Consider the following 22,437-nt stretch of genomic DNA (forward strand, 5'->3'; position numbering starts at 1 on the left):
GCCAAATCTCTCCTGCGCGTGCGCATCCCCTTCCCTAATCAGCTGCCTGTCAGACTTGGCAGCTGGCCCTGTCGTGCCAAATCTCTTCCAGCGCGTCGCTACGGGATCCGCCTGCTTGCTTTGTACCTCGCACGTCTGCGCGTGGAGTCTCGAGCATGCTCGCGCCACATTACATTTTCTGGCACTGTCCGATCCATTCGCCCTACCATTTTACGGAAAATCCATATTGTTTCCAGTAACAGCAAGTTACAGTGGTCGCTTTATTATTTAGGGAGAATTGGTGTTAATGATTACGCTGACTGAAAAATACTGTTTTCTGTAAGTGTTCGCTCTGTTTGATTTTAGAACTCACTCCTGTCGTCTATGTCAAGTTTTTGGATCCACAATATTACCCAAGTATCCCAAAATATTCGTCCATATTTTCATCAGCGTTCACTATAATCATACCATACTAAAATACACACATCCAATGGGAAAAATATAGTTAAGGGAATGCGACCGCAAAACTTACGCCAAACAAAACAAATTAAATAAAAAATGTTACTGCAGACTGCAAAAACTAACATTCTTTAGGTTTGTGCTATATTTTAACAAAGACACTTTAATGTTATTTTTTTTTTAAATAAAGTTTAATAAAGCATTAAGTTTTGCTTTAAGGTCCGCGACCAAAACTAGTAGTCAGAGTGGAATATGTCGATGGTTGAAGGGGGAGGTTTTGTTGCTTTAAAGAATAATGAGCGTTGGTACCTGTCTGGCTCATACAGTTGCTGTCTAAATGATGTGTGACCCAGTCTGGGACCTGGGTTCGAGTCTCCGCCTGGGTCACATGTGTGTGGAGTTTGCATGTTCTCCCCGTGTCGTCGTGGGGTTTCCTCCGGGTACTCCGGTTTCCCCCCACAGTCCAAAGATATGCTGACGTTGCTAAATTGCCCTTAGGTGTGCATGTGTGAGTGAATGGTGTGTGAGTGTGCCTTGCGATGGGCTGGCCCCCCGTCCAGGTTTGCTCCCTGCCTCGTGCCCGTTGCTTCCGGGATAGGCTCCGGAGCCCCCGCGACCCAGTAGGATAAGCTGGATGGATGGATGGATAGCCTGTGTGTGTGTGTGTGTGTGTGTGTGTGAGAGAGAGAGAGAGAGAGAGAGCGAGCGAGCAAAAAAAGGAATGAATGAATTAATGAATGGCGTTTAACGTGAAAGTACCCCAGGCAATTTAGACATTATACTTTTCTTTAATGTCAACTTAAGACTTGTACCCTATAAGCAGACGTATAAGCACAACACTATACTGAATCTTAATTTTGAAATACGCCGTTCTGGATTTAAAGAGAGACTTGAGAGAGGCTATGAAGGACATAAATATGGATGTTCAGTGCAGATACTTAAAAAGAGTGAAACAAGTCGAGTGAACGCCGTAGAGTGCAGTAAGAGAGGCGGGCTTTTCCAGCTATACGCTCCCGAAGTAAATCCAGGTGTTACACCAGCGATTATTGCTGCCCTCGAGAGTCGCTTATTATCGTTGTATTTAATTTCATCGATTTGGAGCGAACCGGTTATTCAGAAGACCTGAAGCTTGTAGCTCTTTACTAAAGGTAAGTGGTTTAAACTATTTACACTTACTGATCTGTCTAAAACCTGCAGTACTGGTTTATAAGCAGACACAACCGTCTGTGCTGGTTTTACTATGTCCAGATCGGACTCCGATTACTTGAAATAAAAATTAATCGGTCAAATTAGTTAACCTTCAGGCGACGCTTTTGTAAAGTATTTGGAATTATAAAAGAAATCGACGCAATTAGAAACTATGACAATATTACAATATGCCTGAAATAGACGTCTGTTGACACAGTAGCGATTACCCCAAATTCGTGGTGAAAAAGGTGGAAAAAAAACTGCCCGAAGAAAAATGGCTCGTCTTTTAAAATTAATTTACAATTGCCTGACACCCAGAAGTAAGCCGTAGAGTGTGGTAATATGGCCACAGTGTGTTGTAGGGGATACTGAACGCGGAAATCCGGCTGTCGTTAAAAGATAAACTGGACTAAGCGCGACACTCATCAGTAATTAAAATTATGTGCTCCGTATCGCAAAGTCTGGTTAAGAAACCAGCAAGGCGCATCAAGTTGCATTTAAATTAGTACTTGTAAACGGAGCAAATCGAAATGTAATTATTTGGAAACTATATATTTGTGTTTCCAACTTTTGTGTCCCTTTTACAAGTCCGATGCAAATAAACCCTGCCATAAAACGGAATTACACAGAAAAGTATACCTGAATAACAAAAACAGCGACAACAACAACTATTTACGAGATATATATACGTAAACTGAATTGTGAAGATACCAGAACAGGGAGTTAAATGAAAACGCAGCGTTACCTTTTAGGTATAATATAACATAAAACATTTAAGCAGTCAGAACAATACAATTTACAGTTTATTGCAGTAATGTTTCAGTGCTCTTTGGGAGACCCATATGTCACTTTTTCCATCAAATTTTGTGCTGTATCAGTCAGAATATACAGTAGTTTTCTTAGGCCAGTATGTTTTGAATGAATGCTGACAACAATTATGCTGTATCATTAAATAAGTCTGACACAGTCATTTAATTCTCTTGTTGATCACATTTGATGAAACACCAGTACCGTTTCTGTGTATTCAGCAGTCCAGTTCTTGATTGCTATTCTTATAAATCCATAAAACAAGGACTGAGGACACACACCCTGCAGTGTATGTGGGGAAAACAAAAGCGTGGTAAACCAACCGGTGTGTGTACATAGCGCGTGTTTGCCTGGGGTTGCACACCCAGCCAGCGACATAGTGCTGTGTGAGAGCACATTTCCCTTTATGTCGCTTAGGTAGTTACACATTCTTTTGAATCGTCACCGCCACAACATTTCTATTCTTCCATTGTGAAGATGGAGAATTTACACAGGTGAGGCTGAATTGGTGATATGTCGGTTTTGCACATACAGGTTAATGCTGTTAGCTGTCAACCATTAGCCCTTGCTTTGTTGATGTTGCATAATCCTAGCATATGCCCTAATAACTTGAAGGGACTGAACAATTGTTTTTGATTTGCAGGTAACAGTCAGCCATTACTGGCCGGGTCTGGCGACCCCTGCCACTGCACCATCTCCAATATGGTGTGTTCCCTGCCGACCTCATCATAAAAAACAACATGGTTCAGTCCTTGGGACATTTTCACTGCGTTGCCATGCTGATGGCATTCAAAGCAATACATACACAAGCATTCTGAGATGCAGTGTTTTATGGAACTAAGTGTGAAATCCATCATATAAATGTATTGTCTTCATTACTTTAACACTGATTTTAAATGATCTAGAATTCAGGTACCAGACAAGCCAAGAAAAAAATAACAATAAAAACTTAATGTCAGTTTTATAATTTCTAATTGAGATGTTCTTATCTAGTTAATTCCTGTTTATTGTGTTACCAGCATGCTATGAACAGTGTGTAGAATGTTAGCTGGGTTTTCTTTGTATAAGTATTGATAGGTGTGCTGGGTCATTAGTGTTCTCCATGCCTGGTGGCCCTGTGCTTCTGTGTAGGCCAGCAGCCTTTGCCGATGACCGCCTGTGTTTCTCCCCCAGGATGTGCAGGGTTACCGGCTTGTGCCTTGGCGCGTGTGGCTGTGCCGCGTGTTTGCCGTGCTGTCGGTGGGCCTCCTGCTCTTACTCTTCCACTGGCGCCCCCGTCTGGCCGTGCTAGCCCGCTGTAACCTCTGTCCTCTGGCCCTGGCTGATACTCTACTCGTAAGGGTGAGACTGGACTTCAGGGACCGCTAAACATTAGCATCTGACTTGATTTCTGTAGTTAGGAAATGGGAGCATTAAAAAGTTATTCAGTTCTTTCTTACTCTGTTCTATAATTGTTGTGGTAAACACAGGCAGTCTTATTGGCCCAAACTTTATTTTATACATTATGAAAAACTTAAGGAATGTTTTGGTCCCCCAGTCAAACAGAGTACAACAGTGTTTATACAAGATGAATTGTGTTAAACTCTGTTAGACTGAAGCGACTGAAAGACCCTGGACAGTGGAGAAAGTTGCAGAACCGGTTCAGTGTCAAGTTTGCCTTCCCTGCACTCGTACTAGCAGAAATATGAGAGCTCTATCTTGCATTGTCAGCTTCATTGTATCCATGACCAGCTAGCCTGTAGTGCCAAGTAATTTGTGTTTGCATCTTCTTTAATATTTAAAGTATTTAATAATTTTGTCTTGCCAGCTTGTCTTGTATTGAATTTGCAAATGGAACAGCTTTGCACCTTTATCGTCTCTTCCTGTTACAAGCACAGGGATTTCTGGATAAGCTAATGGATTAGAGACTGAAAAATTAAGATGGTTTTGTACCTTTGGAATGTGACTTGGATTGTTCCTCTGCTTACTGCCCTATGCCCCCCCCCCAGAATGCCCATGGGCAAAGCTTCATTGTAGAGGTACAGATACTGGAGATGGATGATGGCAGGTAAGTCCAGCAAGTAACAGTGAGTGCCCAGATCTGATTAGCTGTGTGGTTGCTTTGGGTATGCGGCGTACTCAGGTGGATGCGTGTCCCCCCCTCCAGTGCGGAACACCCGGCCAGTGATGTTGAGGAATTTGACTGGAGGGATACAGTTCACCTTCACAACGAGCAGGTCAGGGAGCTGTTTTTGGATATGGGTTGGGGGGGCTGTATGAGTGCAGTCAGTCATGAATTCCTCTTCATACCATGTTGTTTATTTTTTTTTTGTTTTTTTAGAAATCATCCCTTCGCTACTTTATATTTGAGGGGATTCGTTACATTTGGATGGTGAAGAAGGGTGCCTTCTGTCCTGTAAGGTAGGATTCGCGGGAGGGGCACCTTGAAGGACTTCAAGAAAATCTTGAAAGTTTTAAAACAGTGGTTCTCAACTGGCCTAGTCTGCGGATCCATGTTGTTCCTCAGCCATTTAAGTTGCTACCCTTAAGTGTTTTGTTTGTATTTGTTTGTTTCACCAAAGATGGTGACAGTGGGGTCATCAGATTTCTGGGATGGAATTTTGCATCACTTGCCACCACAAAAGCCAGACATCACAAAAGATGTGTATATTTTTTAAGCACACGATCCCTGACCCAACAAAAATGGTTTTGCAACCCAAAAGTAGTTGAGAACCGCTGATTTAATACATCACCGAGATCGCTACATAATGTTCATGCGTTAAAAGGGGGCAGAAGTCTCAAAGTGTCTTTCTGCACAGTGTCCTCAGTGAGGACTGGACTTCCTCTGACATATACCGCCAGCAGGGGGGGCTGAACCGCCACGAACAGAGCTCCAGGTGAACGGGCACTTCTTCCTTATGCACATGGTCACACAATTATATGTCCAGTCATGCACCTACAGATGTACATTTGCACCTCTACATTCATCTCCCTGCTCCCTCTGTGCTCACGCTTAAATGTGTCCTGTCCTGCATCCGGTTGCAGGAGAAAGGTGTATGGGCCAAACCTCATAGATGTTCCTGTGAAGTCCTGTGCTCGGCTGCTGGTGGAGGAGGTGCTGGATTCCATCCATGTGTCTGTTACTGGATCCCCTTGGTCCTGCTAGTCCAGCTGACCCTCACTTTCTCCCCTTCAGGTCCTCAATCCCTTCTACCTGTTCCAGATCTTCAGTATCATCTTATGGATGAGTGACAACTACTTCTACTATGCAGGCTGCATCCTTGTCATCTCACTTATTTCTATAGCCATCTCCCTCTATGAAATTCGTAAGGTGAGGATGGAGCAGGAGCAAGTGCGATCTTTCATATTTTCTTGTGAGTTTACAATGCTGGGTTCTGGGTGGGTCTGGATCTCAAACAGCATGGGGCAAAATGAAGGGGAGCACATAAAACATGGTGACAGCCAAACGGAGAGAGACTCATACACTACGCATAATTTAGAGGCTTGTGTTCTCCCAACTGCACGTCTTTGGACAGCGGGAAGAAGTTGGGGTACTTGGATGAGGCAACAAACACAGACAGCAGGGATGGGGTTCAAATCCCCCATGGAGAATGCTTGAGGCATCAGTGTTACCCTCTTGGTCACCATGCCAGCCTAATGAACTCCCATATACAGTCAGTCACCATGCCAGCTTATATGAACTCCCATATACAGTCAGTCACCATGCCAGCCTAATGAACTCCCATATACAGTCAGTCACCATGCCAGCCTAATGAACTCCCACATACAGTCAGTTACCATGCCAGCCTAATGAACTCCCATATACAGTCAGTCACCATGCCAGCCTAATGAACTCCCATATACAGTCAGTCACCATGCCAGCTTATATGAACTCCCGTATACAGTCAGTCACCATGCCAGCCTAATGAACTCCCGTATACAGTCAGTCACCATGCCAGCCTAATGAACTCCCATATACAGTCAGTCACCATGCCAGCCTAATGAACTCCCGTATACAGTCAGTCACCATGCCAGCCTAATGAACTCCCGTATACAGTCAGTCACCATGCCAGCTTATATGAACTCCCATATACAGTCAGTCACCATGCCAGCCTAATGAACTCCCATATACAGTCAGTCACCATGCCAGCCTAATGAACTCCCGTATACAGTCAGTCACCATGCCAGCTTATATGAACTCCCGTATACAGTCAGTCACCATGCCAGCCTAATGAACTCCCATATACAGTCAGTCACCATGCCAGCCTAATGAACTCCCATATACAGTCAGTCACCAATCCAGCTTATATGAACTCCCATATACAGTCAGTCACCATGCCAGCCTAATGAACTCCCATATACAGTCAGTCACCATGCCAGCCTAATGAACTCCCATATACAGTCAGTCACCATGCTGACCATGCTTGTTGTGACACTAGTGAAATGTGTGTGATTGTGTGATTAGTCACATGAGAGAGTCAGCTGACTGGTGGGCTGCCTGTGTTTCAGCAAAGCAGGACCCTGCGCAGAATGGCCCACCTGGTGGTCAATGTGACGGTCCGCAGGGACACTGGCGGTGAGTGTCATCCTGGCTCTACGTGTCATTACCCCATCCTGATCCCTCCCCTACGTGTCATTACCCCATCCTGATCCCTCCCCTACGTGTCATTACCCCATCCTGATCCCGTCCCTACGTGTCATTACCCCATCCTGATCCCGTCCCTACGTGTCATTACCCCATCCTGATCCCTCCCCTACGTGTCATTACCCCATCCTGATCCCTCCCCTACGTGTCATTACCCCATCCTGATCCCGTCCCTACGTGTCATTACCCCATCCTGATCCCGTCCCTACGTGTCATTACCCATCCTGATCCCGTCCCTACGTGTCATTACCCATCCTGATCCTGTCCCTACGTGTCATTACCCCATCCTGATCCCGTCCCTACGTGTCATTACCCCATCCTGATCCTGTCCCTACGTGTCATTACCCCATCCTGATCCCGTCCCTACGTGTCATTACCCCATCCTGATCCCGTCCCTACGTGTCATTACCCCATCCTGATCCCGGTCCTACGTGTCATTACCCCATCCTGATCCCGGTCCTACGTGTCATTACCCCATCCTGATCCCTCCCCTACGTGTCATTACCCCCAATCCTGATCCTGCATGGAGCTCAAACTCGCTCATCTGTCTCCCTTTTACCGGCAGAGGAGGAGAGCGTGAGCTCTGTGGACCTGGTGCCTGGGGACTGTGTGCTGATACCTCCAGAGGGCCTGCTCATGCCCTGTGACGCCGCCCTGCTGGTTGGGGAGTGCATGATCAATGAGAGCATGCTCACTGGTGAGGCACAGATTGTCTATAATTAATAAGCTTTTTTTGTCATATTTTGCTGTGCATTTTGAGATTTAATTTTTCTTATTCTTTTGTTTTAACATTAAAGATTTTTTTTGTTAAAAAATTTAAAAATCTAATAGTTTTATATATTAGGCAGTAATTATTATACAGATATTTAACCTTCCTGCTCCAGTCTCATCTTAAAGGGGCCCTATAATCCTCATTTTAAGTGTTTGTGATTTTATTATTGGGGTCTACTAGAGTAGGTTTACATGCTTTGATGTTCCAGAAACATTATTTTTCTTATGCTGTTCATCTCTATTCAACCTCTGTCTGAAATGCTATGTTAAAGCCCCACCCCTGATGAGCCCAGTGTGCTCTGATTGGTCAGCTTTCCCGATTGGTCAGCTTGCCCTACACATTCCGCCCCTGTCTTGCAGTCTGCAGACAGATCCTTGCAGGTAGGCGGCCAATAAGGGTTGTGTTACAAGATGACCTCACCATGTCACGGAAGTAAGGGTTGGAATTCCAACAAGGTGTTTTAGGCCGATTAGAGAAGAGGGGTTTCTGTGGTAAGAGTTACTATGTTTGGCATGTAGTTTGGTTCTTATGACTTTGCAGACCATTTACTTGCACAATACCAGTATAACACACTAAAGGAAAGGGAAAGACCAGAAAAGCATATTATGACCCCTTATGTTGATAAATATAGCAGGCCCTGCTGTCTCCCTCCATTCTTTCAGGTGAAAGCGTGCCTGTGATGAAAACTCCCCTTCCGTTCAGTGCAGGCACATACAGTCCTGAATCTCAGCGCAGACATACCCTGTTCTGTGGTACACAAGTTATCCAGGCCAGGGGGGGCCGCCAGGGGGGGAGAGGAGGTCTTGCTGTGGTCACACGCACAGGTAAGATGGTGGCATATCTACTGTACAGACAGGTTTTATGCATACCCAGGAATTCTGTTTGTGAAAGTTAACTTGGCCTCTTGTTAACCTGGCCTCTTGTTGATTTTTAAAATTTAGTATCTTGGTGCCACTTTACAATAAGTCTACCCATATAAAGGGTTTATGAATGGTTTATAATCTGGTTATTAATTAGGTTGTAACACATTGTAAATTATTAATAGACAATTTTAAACAAGTTATAAGACAGTTTTCATTTTATTAATGAGTTACTACCATTTACAAATGGCAAAGGTAGCCTCATTGTAAAGTGATACCAGTATCTTCTGTATGGAATGACAGATGATGTTTAGTAAATGTCTTCAACTTGTGTTTGGCTAGAGCCTCTTATTGCTTTTACCATAAAAGTTAAAATTACGGTAACTGTTATGTTTTTCTCATGAAATTGAGGTTAAAAATGAGACCGACAGCTAGCAGGTGTAGTTGCTACCTCTGAGGTTGTAGCTCCAAGCAGGAGAGTTTCAGTAGTGTTTTGGTGGTGTTGCTGTCAAAGTGCAGTCTTGTGACTTCGCTAACAGTTGATATGTTTTGATTGCTAACATGAACTTTCTACCATAAACATACTTTTGAGGTGAACAATTGTATGTTTATATGTGGGTGATCATACACGTTTGTATGCATGTTGAAATGTCTAGTTTTGCATTGCCATTCCTTCCATGGTTAGTCGAAGAAGCTGAATGGATGCGTCGATGTAACATTAATGTTAACATTTTAACGTTTCTGTAGTCCGCTGCGTGGAGGACTGGTTGAGCCATGCTGGCATATCAGAAAGGCATGATTCAATATGTGAGAGCACCTGTTAGTCAGCACTGAAGTGAGGTTTTGCTGAGTGTCGCAGGTTCCAGGCATGTGAGAACAGATGAAAAAATGCAGACTGACCTGTTAAACTTTACCGCATACGCTTAGCGGAACATAGCTGATAGGATATCAAATCAGCTCTGAATCACAGCTTTAGTGAGGGTGACAGATTTTCAAAGCTCTTTCCCATTACAGCTTATGTGGGTGTGTGATTTATCGCTTTTGCCTTTTAGGGTTTTTCACAGCTAAGGGTGACCTGATCAGCTCCATACTTTTCCCTCAGCCAATAAACTTCCGCTTCTACCAAGATTCCATGAAGTTCCTGCTCATCCTTGGCGCACTGGGTAAATTTCTGTTCTCATTGAGTGTAGCCATCCATCTACGCAGTGCCATCTGTTTGTATACTACTCTAGGTCTTGCAAATTAATTAATTACTCCTGCTATTTAGTTTCTAATGCTAATAGTTTTTATTTGTGACACCACTGTAGAGCTTGTTTGTCCATCAATACCCCTTCTTTTATGTCACAGCTCTGATAGGCACAATCTACAGCATCGTGATCCTACGCATGAGCATGGTGAGCCTAACACTACTGATTTTTACACTTAACATATTGTTAAGTAAGGCCTGCTGATAGCCCTGTGGCTAATAACTGGAGATACCCTGAGCCACATGGGGGGAACATGCAGACTTCATGCCTACGGAACCAAGGGTGGGATGCAAACACGTACCATTTTCTTGGTAGATTCTGTAATTTAAATACATGAGATTACATTTCCTGCTGAAGGTTGTGGCTGTGAGATACCTTCCTGAGCCTGAAGCACTATGTTAGCTATGGTAGTGGTGTTTTCTGCACTGAGATCCAAAATGTTGCCCTCAGTAGTGCTAGGGGTACAGTTTTTATTTTACAGGCAGTCCCCAGGTTAAGAACGTCAAATTTACGGACAGACTCATACTTACAAAGGGACTGCCATAAAGCCTGTTGTATTCATGGTTATATAAATAATGAACACACGCACTTGTGACGCTTATGAAAACATCATGCGGCTTCAGCGATTCGTCAGCTTGAGGTATGGTACAGTACCATATGTAGCTACTTTTATTACTACCGAATAATAATAATAATAGTAATTTTATTTATTTATTTTATCTGATCTGTCAGTTGTGAACTATTTCAAACAGGTGTTAATTGACCAGTAGCTCCCTAAAACTTGCAAGATCATTGAGTCTGAGACTTGAAACCACACTACATTCCTTTAAGCATTATGTGTTCAGCTGCATCTTAACACGCTAATTCATACCTATCTGGACCTCTGGCTCCAGACTCCCTGGGTGGAGCTGGTGGTCCGGGCCCTGGACATCGTCACCATCGTGGTGCCACCCGCTCTGCCTGCTGCCATGACGACAGGCACCATCTACGCACAGCAACGCCTCAAGCGTCACGGCGTGTTCTGCATCAGTCCACCCCGTATCAATATCTGTGGCAAGATATCGCTCTGCTGCTTTGATAAGGTGAGCAGGCAGTCGGCCAGTAGGCCTCAGGGAGGCGTGGCGTCCGACTTACTCAGAAGCTGCTTTTCCGGGGCAGTAGATAACACAGACATCGTAGCCTTTTGTTCCTGCGCTTTACCCTCAACGCCTTCCCTGCCCGCAGACAGGCACGCTGACGGAGGACGGTCTTGACGTGTGGGGTGTCCTGGAGGGTGGTAGGGAAGGCTTTGCAGAGCTCGTGCCAGACCCCCGCATGCTGCCACAGGGTCCCATGCTCTTGGCCATGGCGTCCTGCCACTCCGTGGCACTGCTGGGGCCCCAGTCATTCGGAGACCCCCTGGAGCTCAAGATGATCGAGTCCACAGGATGGGTGAGTGCCAGTGGTGGCTGTTATGTCCTTGGCTGTGTGATACACTTAGGCCATCGCAATGTTTCATTTTACAGACCAGGGGGGTATTCCACGGAAGTAGCTAAAGAAAGCCAGACTTTCCCGAAAAAGTCAGATTGAAACTAACGCCATCTCTAAACTTAGCCTCAGGCCGTTCCACTAACGCAGTTCAGCTTTAACTAATCAAGGCTCATACAAGACAGACTTGCATAGTCTGACTTAGTGCGCACACCCGAGATATTTAAGAAGCCCAAATGAATGGAACGATAGACCGATCAAATGAGTCGAAAAGTGTGTAAAACGAGAGCGGTGTTTTTTTCCCACTGCAGAACAAACACTGCTGATGGAGCTATATGAAAAATATGAAGGTGTAATCGTTAAAAAAGGCAATACTGTGGCCATAAATACATCCTGGGAGTTGGCTTGGCAAAGAGTTGCAGACAGACTAAATGTGTAAGTTACGTAAATGTTACTAGTGCCTGGTACAGTGGCACTGTGGTACAGTGGGTTATGCTCTCGTCTTACACTGTGAAAGTTGGTTCGATCTCCATAACCAATGGGATAACCTTCTGGGTTACGTTCACGTCTCATTCTTTCGGTATAATATTATTCTGTATTATTTAATCTCCGTAAAATACTTTCAATCGCATCCATGTGAAATGTTCTGCACAAATAACCGTATCTTGTCTTTGCTTTTTACAAATAAACTTTCAAAGTAGGCAGTGACTAAACAAAATCTAAAAATGTCTTCCTGTTCATATTATTTTAACGGATTTTTTTTTTCAGTCTGTCATTGCATTTCCTGTTTGACCTTTGTAATATGGGTACGCTTTTATTTTAATTATTTTGGAATTAATTGGAATGCTGCGACGTGATTTTTATACGCTTGATTATATTTATTACATGACATGAGTAGTGAGAGCGCGGAATTTTGTCCAGCAGAACGATCTTTTGGGAATCTTTTCCCACACGTCGGACGTTCTTTGAGACAATGCTTTATCTAAGCAAGACTGTTACCCTGGTCCGGAGCAGACTTGTTCACTCGTCTGAGTTACCATGGTAGCTCAGCGCAGATTCATTTAAGACACGTTGATGGAACGGAACTCCCAAATAAATGAGCCAGACTTGTCGAAATAAGTCAGACTTTCCCTTAGTCCTGCTTCGTGGAATTACCCCCCCCAGGACTGCTTACTGACTCACTATGAACAAACAGCAACAATTGATCTTCATGGTGGGAAAACTTTGGGGGGATGCGCTTTGATAGGCTGTGGCATTCACGGAATGATCGAGTGGTATCATTGGGCTCAAAGTGTGCCAAGATAACCCATATCTGAGCAGGAACTTCATGGAATCTTGGTAGAAGCGGAATACCATTATACCACAATGACACAAGACGTGTGTGTGTTAATGCCAAATTCTGATCTAACATCTCCATGCCTCAGCAGAAATCAAGACACGTTAAACCAGTCTATATTTTTCCAGTCTTAAACTGTCCAGTTTCGTGAGCCTGTGCCCACTGTTGCATCAGCTTTCTGTTTTTGGCTGACAGGAGTGGAACCTGACATGGTCTTCTGCTGTTGTAGCCCATACACATCAAGGTTCCATGTGATATGCATTCTGAGATGCTTTCTGCTCACCACAGTTCATAATCTGAGTGATAATCTGAGTTACCGTAACGTTTTATCACCTCAAGACAATCTGGCCATTCTCCTCTGGCCTCTCTCACCAACAAGACATTTCCATTTGCAGAACTGCTGCTCTCATCATTGTGCACCATTCTGAATAATAATAATAATCGATACTTTATTGATACCCGTGGGGAAACTGTCTTTACGCCTCCCTCAACTTGCTTTTTTTTGTAGAGTAAGTTGTGTGCGAAGGGCAGCCACCTGTTGGGGCGCCCAGGGAGCTTGGGGTTAAGGGCCTTGGGGCGCCCAGGGAGCTGGGGGTTAAGGGCCTTGCTCAAGGACCCGCAGACATGCTGAGGCTGGGTTTGAACTGGTGACCTTCTGATTATAGGCACACAGGCTTAGCCCACTGAGCCACACGCTGGAATCCAAGAGACTGTCGTGCGTGAAAATCCCAGGAGATCAGCAGTTACAGAAATACTCAAACCAGCTTGTGTGGCAACAACAACTGTTGCCTGAGATCACATTTTTTTTTACTCATTCTGGAGTTCGATGTGAACATTAAGTGAAGCTCCTGACCTATATCTGCATGGTTTTATGCATTGCGCTCCTCCGCATGATTATCTGATTAGATAATTGTATAAATAAGCAGGTGTACAGTTAATCCAAATGAAGTACTCGGTGAGTGTAGGTGACTGTATTTAGGTTTGTTTCAATGATATTTAGTGTTGGAAAATAATAAACATGGCATAAGGTGAAGGGGATCTGTGTGAGAGGTCCTTGTAATAGCAAATGGTGCCTGCTGTGTGGACCACACTCTTCAGTCACATATGCACCATGTGCATTGTCTTCCCTGGACTTCTAGCATGTGCCTAACGGTTATTTTGGTGTCTTCAGGAACTGGAGGAGCCCGTGGAGGATGGAGAAACCGCCGAGATTGTGGGGGAGTTTGGGAGCTTTCGTGTCCTGGCAGTGATGAGACCACCGGCATCCGAGCTGCAGCCTCATGGCATTGTGGGTAATCTCCAAAGGGGTGGCTGGGAGTTTGGCCCTTCTTCAAGGAAAGTTAGGATGTATTCACACTAGGCGATCTATACCGTGCCCAAGCACGTTTGACCTTCGAAGTCCAGTGGATCTGTACCAAGCCTGGGCACTATATGCATAACCATGCCCGTGTCTGCTTGAAGAGGTGGGCCAGAGCAGGGTACAGTTGGCCTCAAGCACAGTACGCATCTAATGTAATCGCTAACTGTGCTCGGGTATGGAACACAGACATGACGTCAATGATCAACACAAAAATTCACACTGTGATGATGAAAGTGTGCTCATGTCCCAAGCATTAAGTGCAATGTGAGCACAGACTGACAGGGGAGTGAGGAGGAGGGCCAGTTAGTCAGTCAGCTCGGGCATGGTACAAGGCAACTGGGCTTACTGTGGGTATGCCCTTAGACATGAAGGGAAGGCTGAGCAATGCTAATATCATGTGTGACCTATGAGGAGGAATTTTCTTCTTGAGGATTAGTTTACCAGTGGAAACAGTGGCAGCATTTATTGTCTCTGAATTTTTGTATTTCCTGGACAGGAAAACACATAGTTTTGTGACTGGTCCACCACCACTGTTACCTTAGACACTCGTTAGCAATAACTCAAAAAGTATTTGACAGTGTTTGACAGATCTTTTCCAGATTTTGCAGTAGGGGTGGGCAATCTTCCCAAAAAAAATCAAACGCACGATCACGATCCATTATCTGAATTGCGATCTTTCTTCCCAATTTTGAAGTGTACGGTCAAGAATATTCAGACACAAACAGGCCAAAGGACTGCTCTATTAGCACCATTTAAAACACAATATTGCATTAAAGACACAGATTTAATGCCAATTTCAAAAACAGAGTTAAAGTTTATTTGAAATATTAAACAAAGTTGTGTCTCATTCTTCCTGTTAAGGTAACTGAATAGATTTGTCGTAATACCCCTGGAATTGCTGACCACTGCCCGTAAAGTTTATCAGTAACTTTGCTTGGAGAAATATCTGACTGCGCTAAGCCGCCCCACTGCCACATTATGATGTGGAATTCTTTTTTGACACCAGCTTGTCATCTGCCGTGCCAGTAGCTCACATTGAATTGTGTTTTTTCAAGAGACCCTGTAATAGAGACACTTGATATAATTTGGCCAGTTACCACAGCCATCTAATAGGAACTAATTCTGTTGGTTTGTGAACATAGCACAGATCCACATTATTACTGGCCATGGAAATTTTATGTGAAGTTTGGAAAACTTATATGGAGATCATAAAAGGTCACGATTTATACCATTTACATGAAAAGTACGTTTTAAATCATAGGATGGCCCATCCCTACTTTGTAGGCATATTTATATGGGTGAAGATCTGTAAGTAATCCATTTTTGAAGCGATCAGGAAGGCTGCCCCAGACTCTTGATCTTGTTAGCACAACTCAAAAGGTATTTTTCAAACTTCACATTAACTTTATGTAGGAGAAGGTTTGGAACTTTCTTCACCTTGAGAGAAATTACACATTTTTTTTGTTGTGACACATGAAAGGGCAGCCATATATGCAGATCTGGTAAACCAGATTACATTGACACACACAAAGATGGGCTTTTAATGAAGATTTTTTTGGAGAGGTGGGGGGGTGTGAGAGGAGTAGAAATTAGATGGGAAGGGGCCCTCGGGGGAATATGTCGTTATTCTGACAGCATCTAGTTTTATTTTGTATGGTTATACATGCGTTGGTCAAATGCCTCATTTTGTTCTTTATGTCAGTCCATCAGTGAGCCAGTGGCTATCCTGCGGAGATTCCCATTCTCATCCACCCTACAGAGGATGAGTGTGGTTACTGTGGGGCTGGGAGGACACGGTGCCCTCGCTTTCCTCAAAGGAGCTCCTGAAATGGTGGCCAGCCTTTGCCTGAAGGAGAGCGGTGAGTGCTTACAATTCTGCTGTCCAGTAGGTGGCCGATGCTCGTCGTTCTGAACAAAGGTTACCTGCTGAATCGTAAAATGAAAATTTAGCCCGAAAGATAGATGAGAGAAATTTCTGTCTAACAGTCAGAGATCTGTGTAAAATATGCATATGCATTCTTTTTGCGTATGGTTAAAGCAGACAAGTTTTTAAATCTCCTTCGTTTTTTGGCAGTACCTGCTACATTTCCTGACACTTTGAGTCATTTCACAAATGATGGGTTCAGGGTGCTGGCTCTGGCTTATAAACCACTTGATGAAAAGCTGTGCTTGAAGACCATTGAGAGGTCAGTTAGAATTAAATAGCCCTAATATTCAGTGTTTATTACACATTGTATAATTGTATTGTGTAGAGCAGGGAGACATAGAACTGTTTCACTGTTCCACAGGGAAGCTGTAGAAAGCTCAATGAAGTTCTTGGGTCTGCTGGTGATGAAGAACGTGGTGAAGCCGGAAACGCCAGGTGTCATCACCATTCTGAGGAACGCCCAGCTCCGAACTGTCATGGTCACAGGTGAGAGAGTGGGCGAGAACTGGGGCTGCTTTTCAGATGCTCTGTTTCAAACGCTTTGTCTCCATCTCTGTACATACGTCAGCATGTGTGCAGTCCAGTAAGCCCTTTCTAATAGTGCCACACTTGAATCTCCAAAGGTGACAACATCCTGACTGCTGTGAATGTGGCCCGGACTTGTGGCATGGTACCATCAGATGACAGAGTCATTTTTGTACAAGCCAACCCCCCTGGTGCCAGTTCACTGGCAACGCTACGATTTCACATGGGAGAAAACAGCACTGGGACTCTGCAAGTAGGCTGTGCGCAGGTAATAGCACATTAATAACTGCATTATACCAAATCTCCAGTGCAGATCGCTTCAGCTTGACTTGTAAATTAATAACCATCAAAGACACTGTTGCATTAAAGACATATAACTGTACCTTACAGATGTATCAGCACTGGTAAGAAGTGAGAAGTCAAAATGGTAATAATGTACTAATAATTATTGCTGGCAACTTTCATTGTGTTAGCAGTGGAAATGGGTTGTTTGTCTAACCCATATAAACGGAGTTTACTAGGGATGGCCATTTCAGGCGAAATTACTAGTCAAATTTGGCCAGTCATTATTCAAATAGTATTTGATGAGCCCCTAACCCTAACCCTAACCCCAACCCATCCAGAGAACTGTGTGCGGAGTTCAGATCAAAACACTTATTTTTTGCCGTATAAAACGACGTTACTTGTTTCTGCAAAAGGATAATCTGAAACATTAAAAAGTAAATTGAAACTTAAACTCTCAAATTAGCTCAAGTGCAGTAGCATACATTAACGCTTAATAGCCTGTGCCTTTGGCAGTTGCAGCAAATGGTGATTTCTTTATTTTTAACAATCCTAACAATAATCTCTGGATTATAGGCTAATGAATTAATTTATTTCCTTATAAAATGAGACATAATTTGGAGCGTTTAGCCTTGAAACTAGGGCTTAATGGTATAGGAGAAAAAAAAATCACATTTGAAATATTTGCAATTAAATATTATGATATTTATAATTTTAAAAAAGGACTTGTAAATCTCCCAAAAATAAAGCAAAATAAATAATCATTTACTGGGAAAGCGAGTCAGTACTTCATTCTGGTTAACTCAGCAAAAAGTCTTGACTGGCAAACTGACAATACACTCTTCTGTGAAATTTTGTTCTTAAAATTTTAAATAACATTAATTTCAAGGACATTTTTACAACAACCATGATAATCTAAATGTACATAGAAAATTAACAGCGGCAGCAGCATAATCAGATTCCCTTACACTTGTTCCCGCGAGTCGTGCCAACAAACACAAAGCAGTGCAGACAAATCCCTCACTATCCTCTCTATGAATCCAGCGAATTTCTATGCAATGAAAGACAAATGATCATTGTTTGTTTGCTTGTTCACTTCACTCGTTTTAAAAAAAATGATCACAAACGCACCACAGTATGAGTGAGGCAGGGCAAAAACGATAGATTGGCTTGGAGAGCGGATGCAGAGCTCATGCTAAAACAGTGGAGGGAGATTTCTTAACGAATAAATTGCAAACTTAACAGAGAACGGATGAATCACAACTAATTACTGCTAAATCATTTTTAAAATGACTCATTGATTATTCAATTTTAAGATTTTTTTATTTTATATGCTTTCTTGAAATATTTGAATATTCAACAATGACATCCCTAGAATTTACCATGCATTCACGTCATATGAAATATACACCTCACACCCAGAGCAGAGGAGGGATTTTAAACCCCAGTCCTGGAATTGGCACCAATGTCCCACTAACCTTCTCACAGTTGCATTATATATTTTACTATTGAACTGATAGAGCAGATTTGCTTCTCTTGCACAATCCATTGAAAGCAACTTCATGAAGCTTCTATTTCCATTCATAGAGTCTCTACCAAGGAAGTTCCGGGTATCACCTGGCCATCAATGGCAAGTCTTTCTCTGCCCTTTGTGACCACTTTCCTGAACACCTACCCAAGGTAACATTGAAACTGTGAACTGTGAGGCCTTTATATATAGTACTGTGCAAAAGTCTTAAGCATTCAGTGAAAATGTCTAAATGATCTTCATGTTGGTATAAAACTGTTGATGTCTATCAAAGTGTGCCAGCATAATTAGCCATTTCAAAACCTCTCCCAATGTCACCCCAGTATTTGCAGCAATCATCCAATATGCCCATCTATTTTTTGACTCGACCACTAGCAAACCTTGTATGGCTAATCAATACCTCACTGAGTTATTTAACTAAGTAAATTAATTAAGTGAGCTCGTGGTGAAATGTAACGAATGCATGGAATGGCTGAGGTGCCCCTGAGGAGAGGTTTGGGAACTGAAACGGTGTCCATCCAGCCATCAGTCACTTTTTGAGGAATAGAAGAAATTCCTGTTAGCTTGTATTGTTACTGTTAATTTGCATACATTAGATTGTGCTGCTTTCTGAGTAAATATATACTCACTACCCAGATTAATAGCTTTAAACATTTCCTCTGACTGCCCAACCCTAACCCCAACCCTAACCCTTCTCTGCTGGCCTCGCCCCCGTACACGCAGGTGCTGATGAGAGGCACAGTTTATGCTCGTATGTCTCCAGAGCAGAAGACTCGGCTGGTCACTGAGCTGCAGAAACTCAAGTGAGTGATTGAAGGAGGGAGAAAGGGAGGGAGAGGTAGGACAAAGAATGAAAGAAAGGGGAGGAGGAGAAAATGCATGAGGGTGATCCGGCTCGCAGGATCCTCATTGCTGAGGACCCGAGTGACTGGACCAGGCCGAGGGGACACACATGTAATACCTGGCTGCGGCAGATGGATGGCCATTTCCGGAGGGTGGGACTGGACCGTGTGTCTGCCTGGGGGGGTTGCCGGCCGGGAACTCGAGACATTTCGTCATGTGGTGGGATCGGCAACGCGCTACAGCAGCGCATTCTCCCCAACCTGACCTGACCTGACCTGACCTGACATGATCTGATCACTAGAAGCAGTTTCCACTGTATTTGAAATGCAATACAGTTTGATTCGATTCAGTATTACATGATCAATATTTTCAATACAATGAAACATAAGCTCATTTTAGCGGAATTTATTTGAATTTTAAAAAAATTTCATTTTAACATATGTTGAACAAACTATATATGTCTCAAAAACACAAAAAATGTCTGCCCAAGAAACATGCTGTCTTGTAGTTGTACTTTAACAACAAAAAAACTATTTTTGGATATGTATAGCTCACTCTTAGACACCATAGGGATACAGGTGTACTGAACTACATAAAGTGTACTGTAATTTATTGATCTCTACTAAGGAGAGTCTCTAGATTGCATTGAGGGATTGCTGGGATTGCTGCGAGGATTGCTGGGATTGCTGCGAGAGAGTGGTGTTGAGCTGCAGCGATTGTTTGGGATTGTTTTTTTGGAGTGTTTTGAGTGTTTGTGTGCTTTACCTGTTTACGTGGGTGGCTGTTTATTTCTATTTATTGTTCTTATTTCGGTCAGCGTGAGTGCTTGTCTGTCCTGTCTGTTAATCAACAGCGCGATTATTACCGACGGAGAGCTGCGGGTGTCGCGTGCGCGGCGTTTTTCTGTCCGCGTTTAAACTCCGTAACGAACACCCGCGGGGCGATTATAACTAACAACATCTAACGTCGGTATCGCTACCAAGCGTCGGAAAAGGACAGTTGCTCCTGAGCTTTGCTCGGTCGCCAGTCGGGGCCGGGAGGACATTTTCCACTTTTTTCCCGCTCCGGCAGTAGCCTGCTGTGAGGGGGTTTTTGTGGTTTTTCGACCTCCCAAGAGCAACTTCGATTTCGCCTTGTTTTTAGTTCATACTTGGTTCAGGCAGAAGTTCTTCTGGTAAGTAGTAGTAAGAGAGAGCTGGGTGACCGTAGGTCGTAGACGCAGGAAAAGGCGTACACACGTTACAGAGGCGGCATCACCTGAGGTGTCTGTGTCTAACAGGTTTCAGGTGCTTCCAGCTTTAGAGCCGGAAGGGACTGGGGAAGCAGGTGGGCCCTTGGGCACTGAGGAGCCCCCTCCCCCCAGAAAGAGGGAGGTTGTGGTAGTGGGGGATTCAATTATTAGGGGAGTAGACAGTTATGTGTGCACGCGTGATAGAGGGTCCCGTACGGTGTCTTGCCTGCCTGGTGCCCAGGTAGGAGACCTTCCAGATCGTGTGGACAAGCTTTTGGCCCCAGCTGGGGTGGATCCAGTTGTCGTGGTGCATGTTGGCACCAACGACATAGGCAAGGGTAGAAGGGCTGTTCTGCAGGATAAATTTATAGAAGTCGCCAATAAGCTTAGAAGCAGAACGTCCATGGTGGTATTTTCCGAAATACTCCCCGTGCCACGCGCAAGTGAGGCTAAGTTAGCTGAGATAAGGAGATTAAATGCGTGGCTAAAAGGATGGTGTAGGAAAGAGGGGTTTAGGTTTATGGGGCACTGGAGGACCTTCTGGAACAGGTGGGACCTGTTCAAGCCGGATGGGTTGCATCTGAACCGGAGGGGAACCAGTGTACTGGGAAGGCGTATTTGTAGAGTAGTTGAGGAATGTTTAAACTAGGGACTGGGGGGGCAGGGAGGTTAGTTAAGTATGTAACTGGGGGGAAACGGAAAGCCCAAAAAAATCATATTATAAGTAGGCACTGTAATAAGCCTACCCTTTGTTGTCTGTATTTAAACGCCAGGAGTATTAGGAATAAAATTCATGATTTAGAGGCTCTTATCTCATTGGACTCTTATGATATTATAGCAATAACTGAAACGTGGTTGAGTGATAAGGATGGACAAGAATATAATATGGATGGTTACACATTGTTCCGTAAAGACCGTATAGGTAAGAAGGGAGGTGGTGTTGCAGTATATGTAAAGGAAATCTTGCAGGCAAGGGAGCTTACTGATATAAGTAAAAGTACGGAAGCTATATGGGTAAAATTAGATGCTACAAACTCAAATAGCCTAATTGTCGGTGTTTGTTACAGAGCACCCAATGTAGCTGCTGAGGAAAGCAGATTGTTATACAGTGATATTAGGATTATGAGCAATAAAAATGATGTGGTAGTTATGGGTGATTTTAATCTACCGGGGATACAGTGGGACATTGTTGCTGGCTCTTCTGAAAATGAACTTGAGATGGTGGAATTAGTACAGGATTGTTTTTTTACTCAGTTTGTTAACACCCCTACCAGGGGAGATGCCATTCTTGATCTTGTTTTGTCTAATAACCAGGACAGGATTGGTAAATTAGATGTTTTAGAACCACTTGACAGTAGCGATCATAACATGGTTAAATTTGAGGTTAAGTTTAGTGCCCGAAGAGCAAAGTCCAAATCAAAAATATATAATGTTAGGAAGGCTAACTTCAATTGTATGAGATTAAAACTAGAAACCGTGAACTGGATGGAGTTAAATAACAAAACTGTTGAAGAGGCATGGGAATTTTTTAAAAGCACATTATTGCAAGTACAAGAGGACTTCATACCTGTTTCTAGCAAGAATAAATCTAGGAAATTGCAACCTAGGTGGTTTAATAGGGACATAAAGTATAAAGTAAGGAGGAAAAGGGCTTTGTTCCAGAGATGGAAAATAACTGATGATGACATAATAAAGCAAGAGTATCTAAATCTACAGGCTGAATTAAAAAATGACATTAGACGAGCTAAAAGGAATGTCGAAAGGAAGATCGCATTGGAGGCTAAGGATGACGTTAAAAGTTTCTTCCAGTATTTTAACTCTAAAAGAGCTCTAAAAGCTGAAATTACTAATCTGCAGGATAGTAAGGGTCTTATAATTGAAAACGACATTGACATAGTAAATGAGTTCAATGATAGTTTTGCACGGGTATTCACTGTCGAGGACACTAGTAACTTACCAGTTCTTATTACTAATTCAACATCGTCTATAACTAATATATATA

General features: G+C 43.4%; 1 protein-coding gene across 2 annotated transcripts in view; it reads left to right on the plus strand.

Annotated features, from left to right (window-relative positions):
• Nucleotides 1-22,437, plus strand: part of atp13a2 (ATPase cation transporting 13A2) — a 36,001-nt gene that overhangs the window by 8,970 nt on the left and 4,594 nt on the right. The window contains exons 1-23 of one of the 2 annotated variants that reach the window (XM_072701875.1): nt 1,184-1,586; nt 3,077-3,138; nt 3,607-3,774; nt 4,422-4,480; nt 4,580-4,649; nt 4,754-4,833; nt 5,232-5,309; nt 5,458-5,527; nt 5,609-5,743; nt 6,922-6,988; nt 7,623-7,754; nt 8,492-8,653; nt 9,742-9,852; nt 10,037-10,083; nt 10,830-11,018; nt 11,161-11,367; nt 13,911-14,027; nt 15,802-15,958; nt 16,174-16,285; nt 16,388-16,512; nt 16,650-16,819; nt 18,421-18,513; nt 19,085-19,164. In XM_072701875.1, coding sequence (XP_072557976.1) covers nt 3,136-3,138; nt 3,607-3,774; nt 4,422-4,480; nt 4,580-4,649; nt 4,754-4,833; nt 5,232-5,309; nt 5,458-5,527; nt 5,609-5,743; nt 6,922-6,988; nt 7,623-7,754; nt 8,492-8,653; nt 9,742-9,852; nt 10,037-10,083; nt 10,830-11,018; nt 11,161-11,367; nt 13,911-14,027; nt 15,802-15,958; nt 16,174-16,285; nt 16,388-16,512; nt 16,650-16,819; nt 18,421-18,513; nt 19,085-19,164 — 2,432 coding nt within the window. In that variant the 5' untranslated portion in view covers nt 1,184-1,586; nt 3,077-3,135. Of the gene's footprint in view, nt 1-1,183; nt 1,587-3,076; nt 3,139-3,606; nt 3,775-4,421; nt 4,481-4,579; nt 4,650-4,753; nt 4,834-5,231; nt 5,310-5,457; nt 5,528-5,608; nt 5,744-6,921; nt 6,989-7,622; nt 7,755-8,491; nt 8,654-9,741; nt 9,853-10,036; nt 10,084-10,829; nt 11,019-11,160; nt 11,368-13,910; nt 14,028-15,801; nt 15,959-16,173; nt 16,286-16,387; nt 16,513-16,649; nt 16,820-18,420; nt 18,514-19,084; nt 19,165-22,437 lie in introns of those variants that run through there. The other variant, XM_072701874.1, reaches the window with a different exon arrangement.

Source organism: Paramormyrops kingsleyae, chromosome 18 (genome assembly GCF_048594095.1).
Source record: "Paramormyrops kingsleyae isolate MSU_618 chromosome 18, PKINGS_0.4, whole genome shotgun sequence".
NCBI lineage: Eukaryota > Metazoa > Chordata > Actinopteri > Osteoglossiformes > Mormyridae > Paramormyrops > Paramormyrops kingsleyae.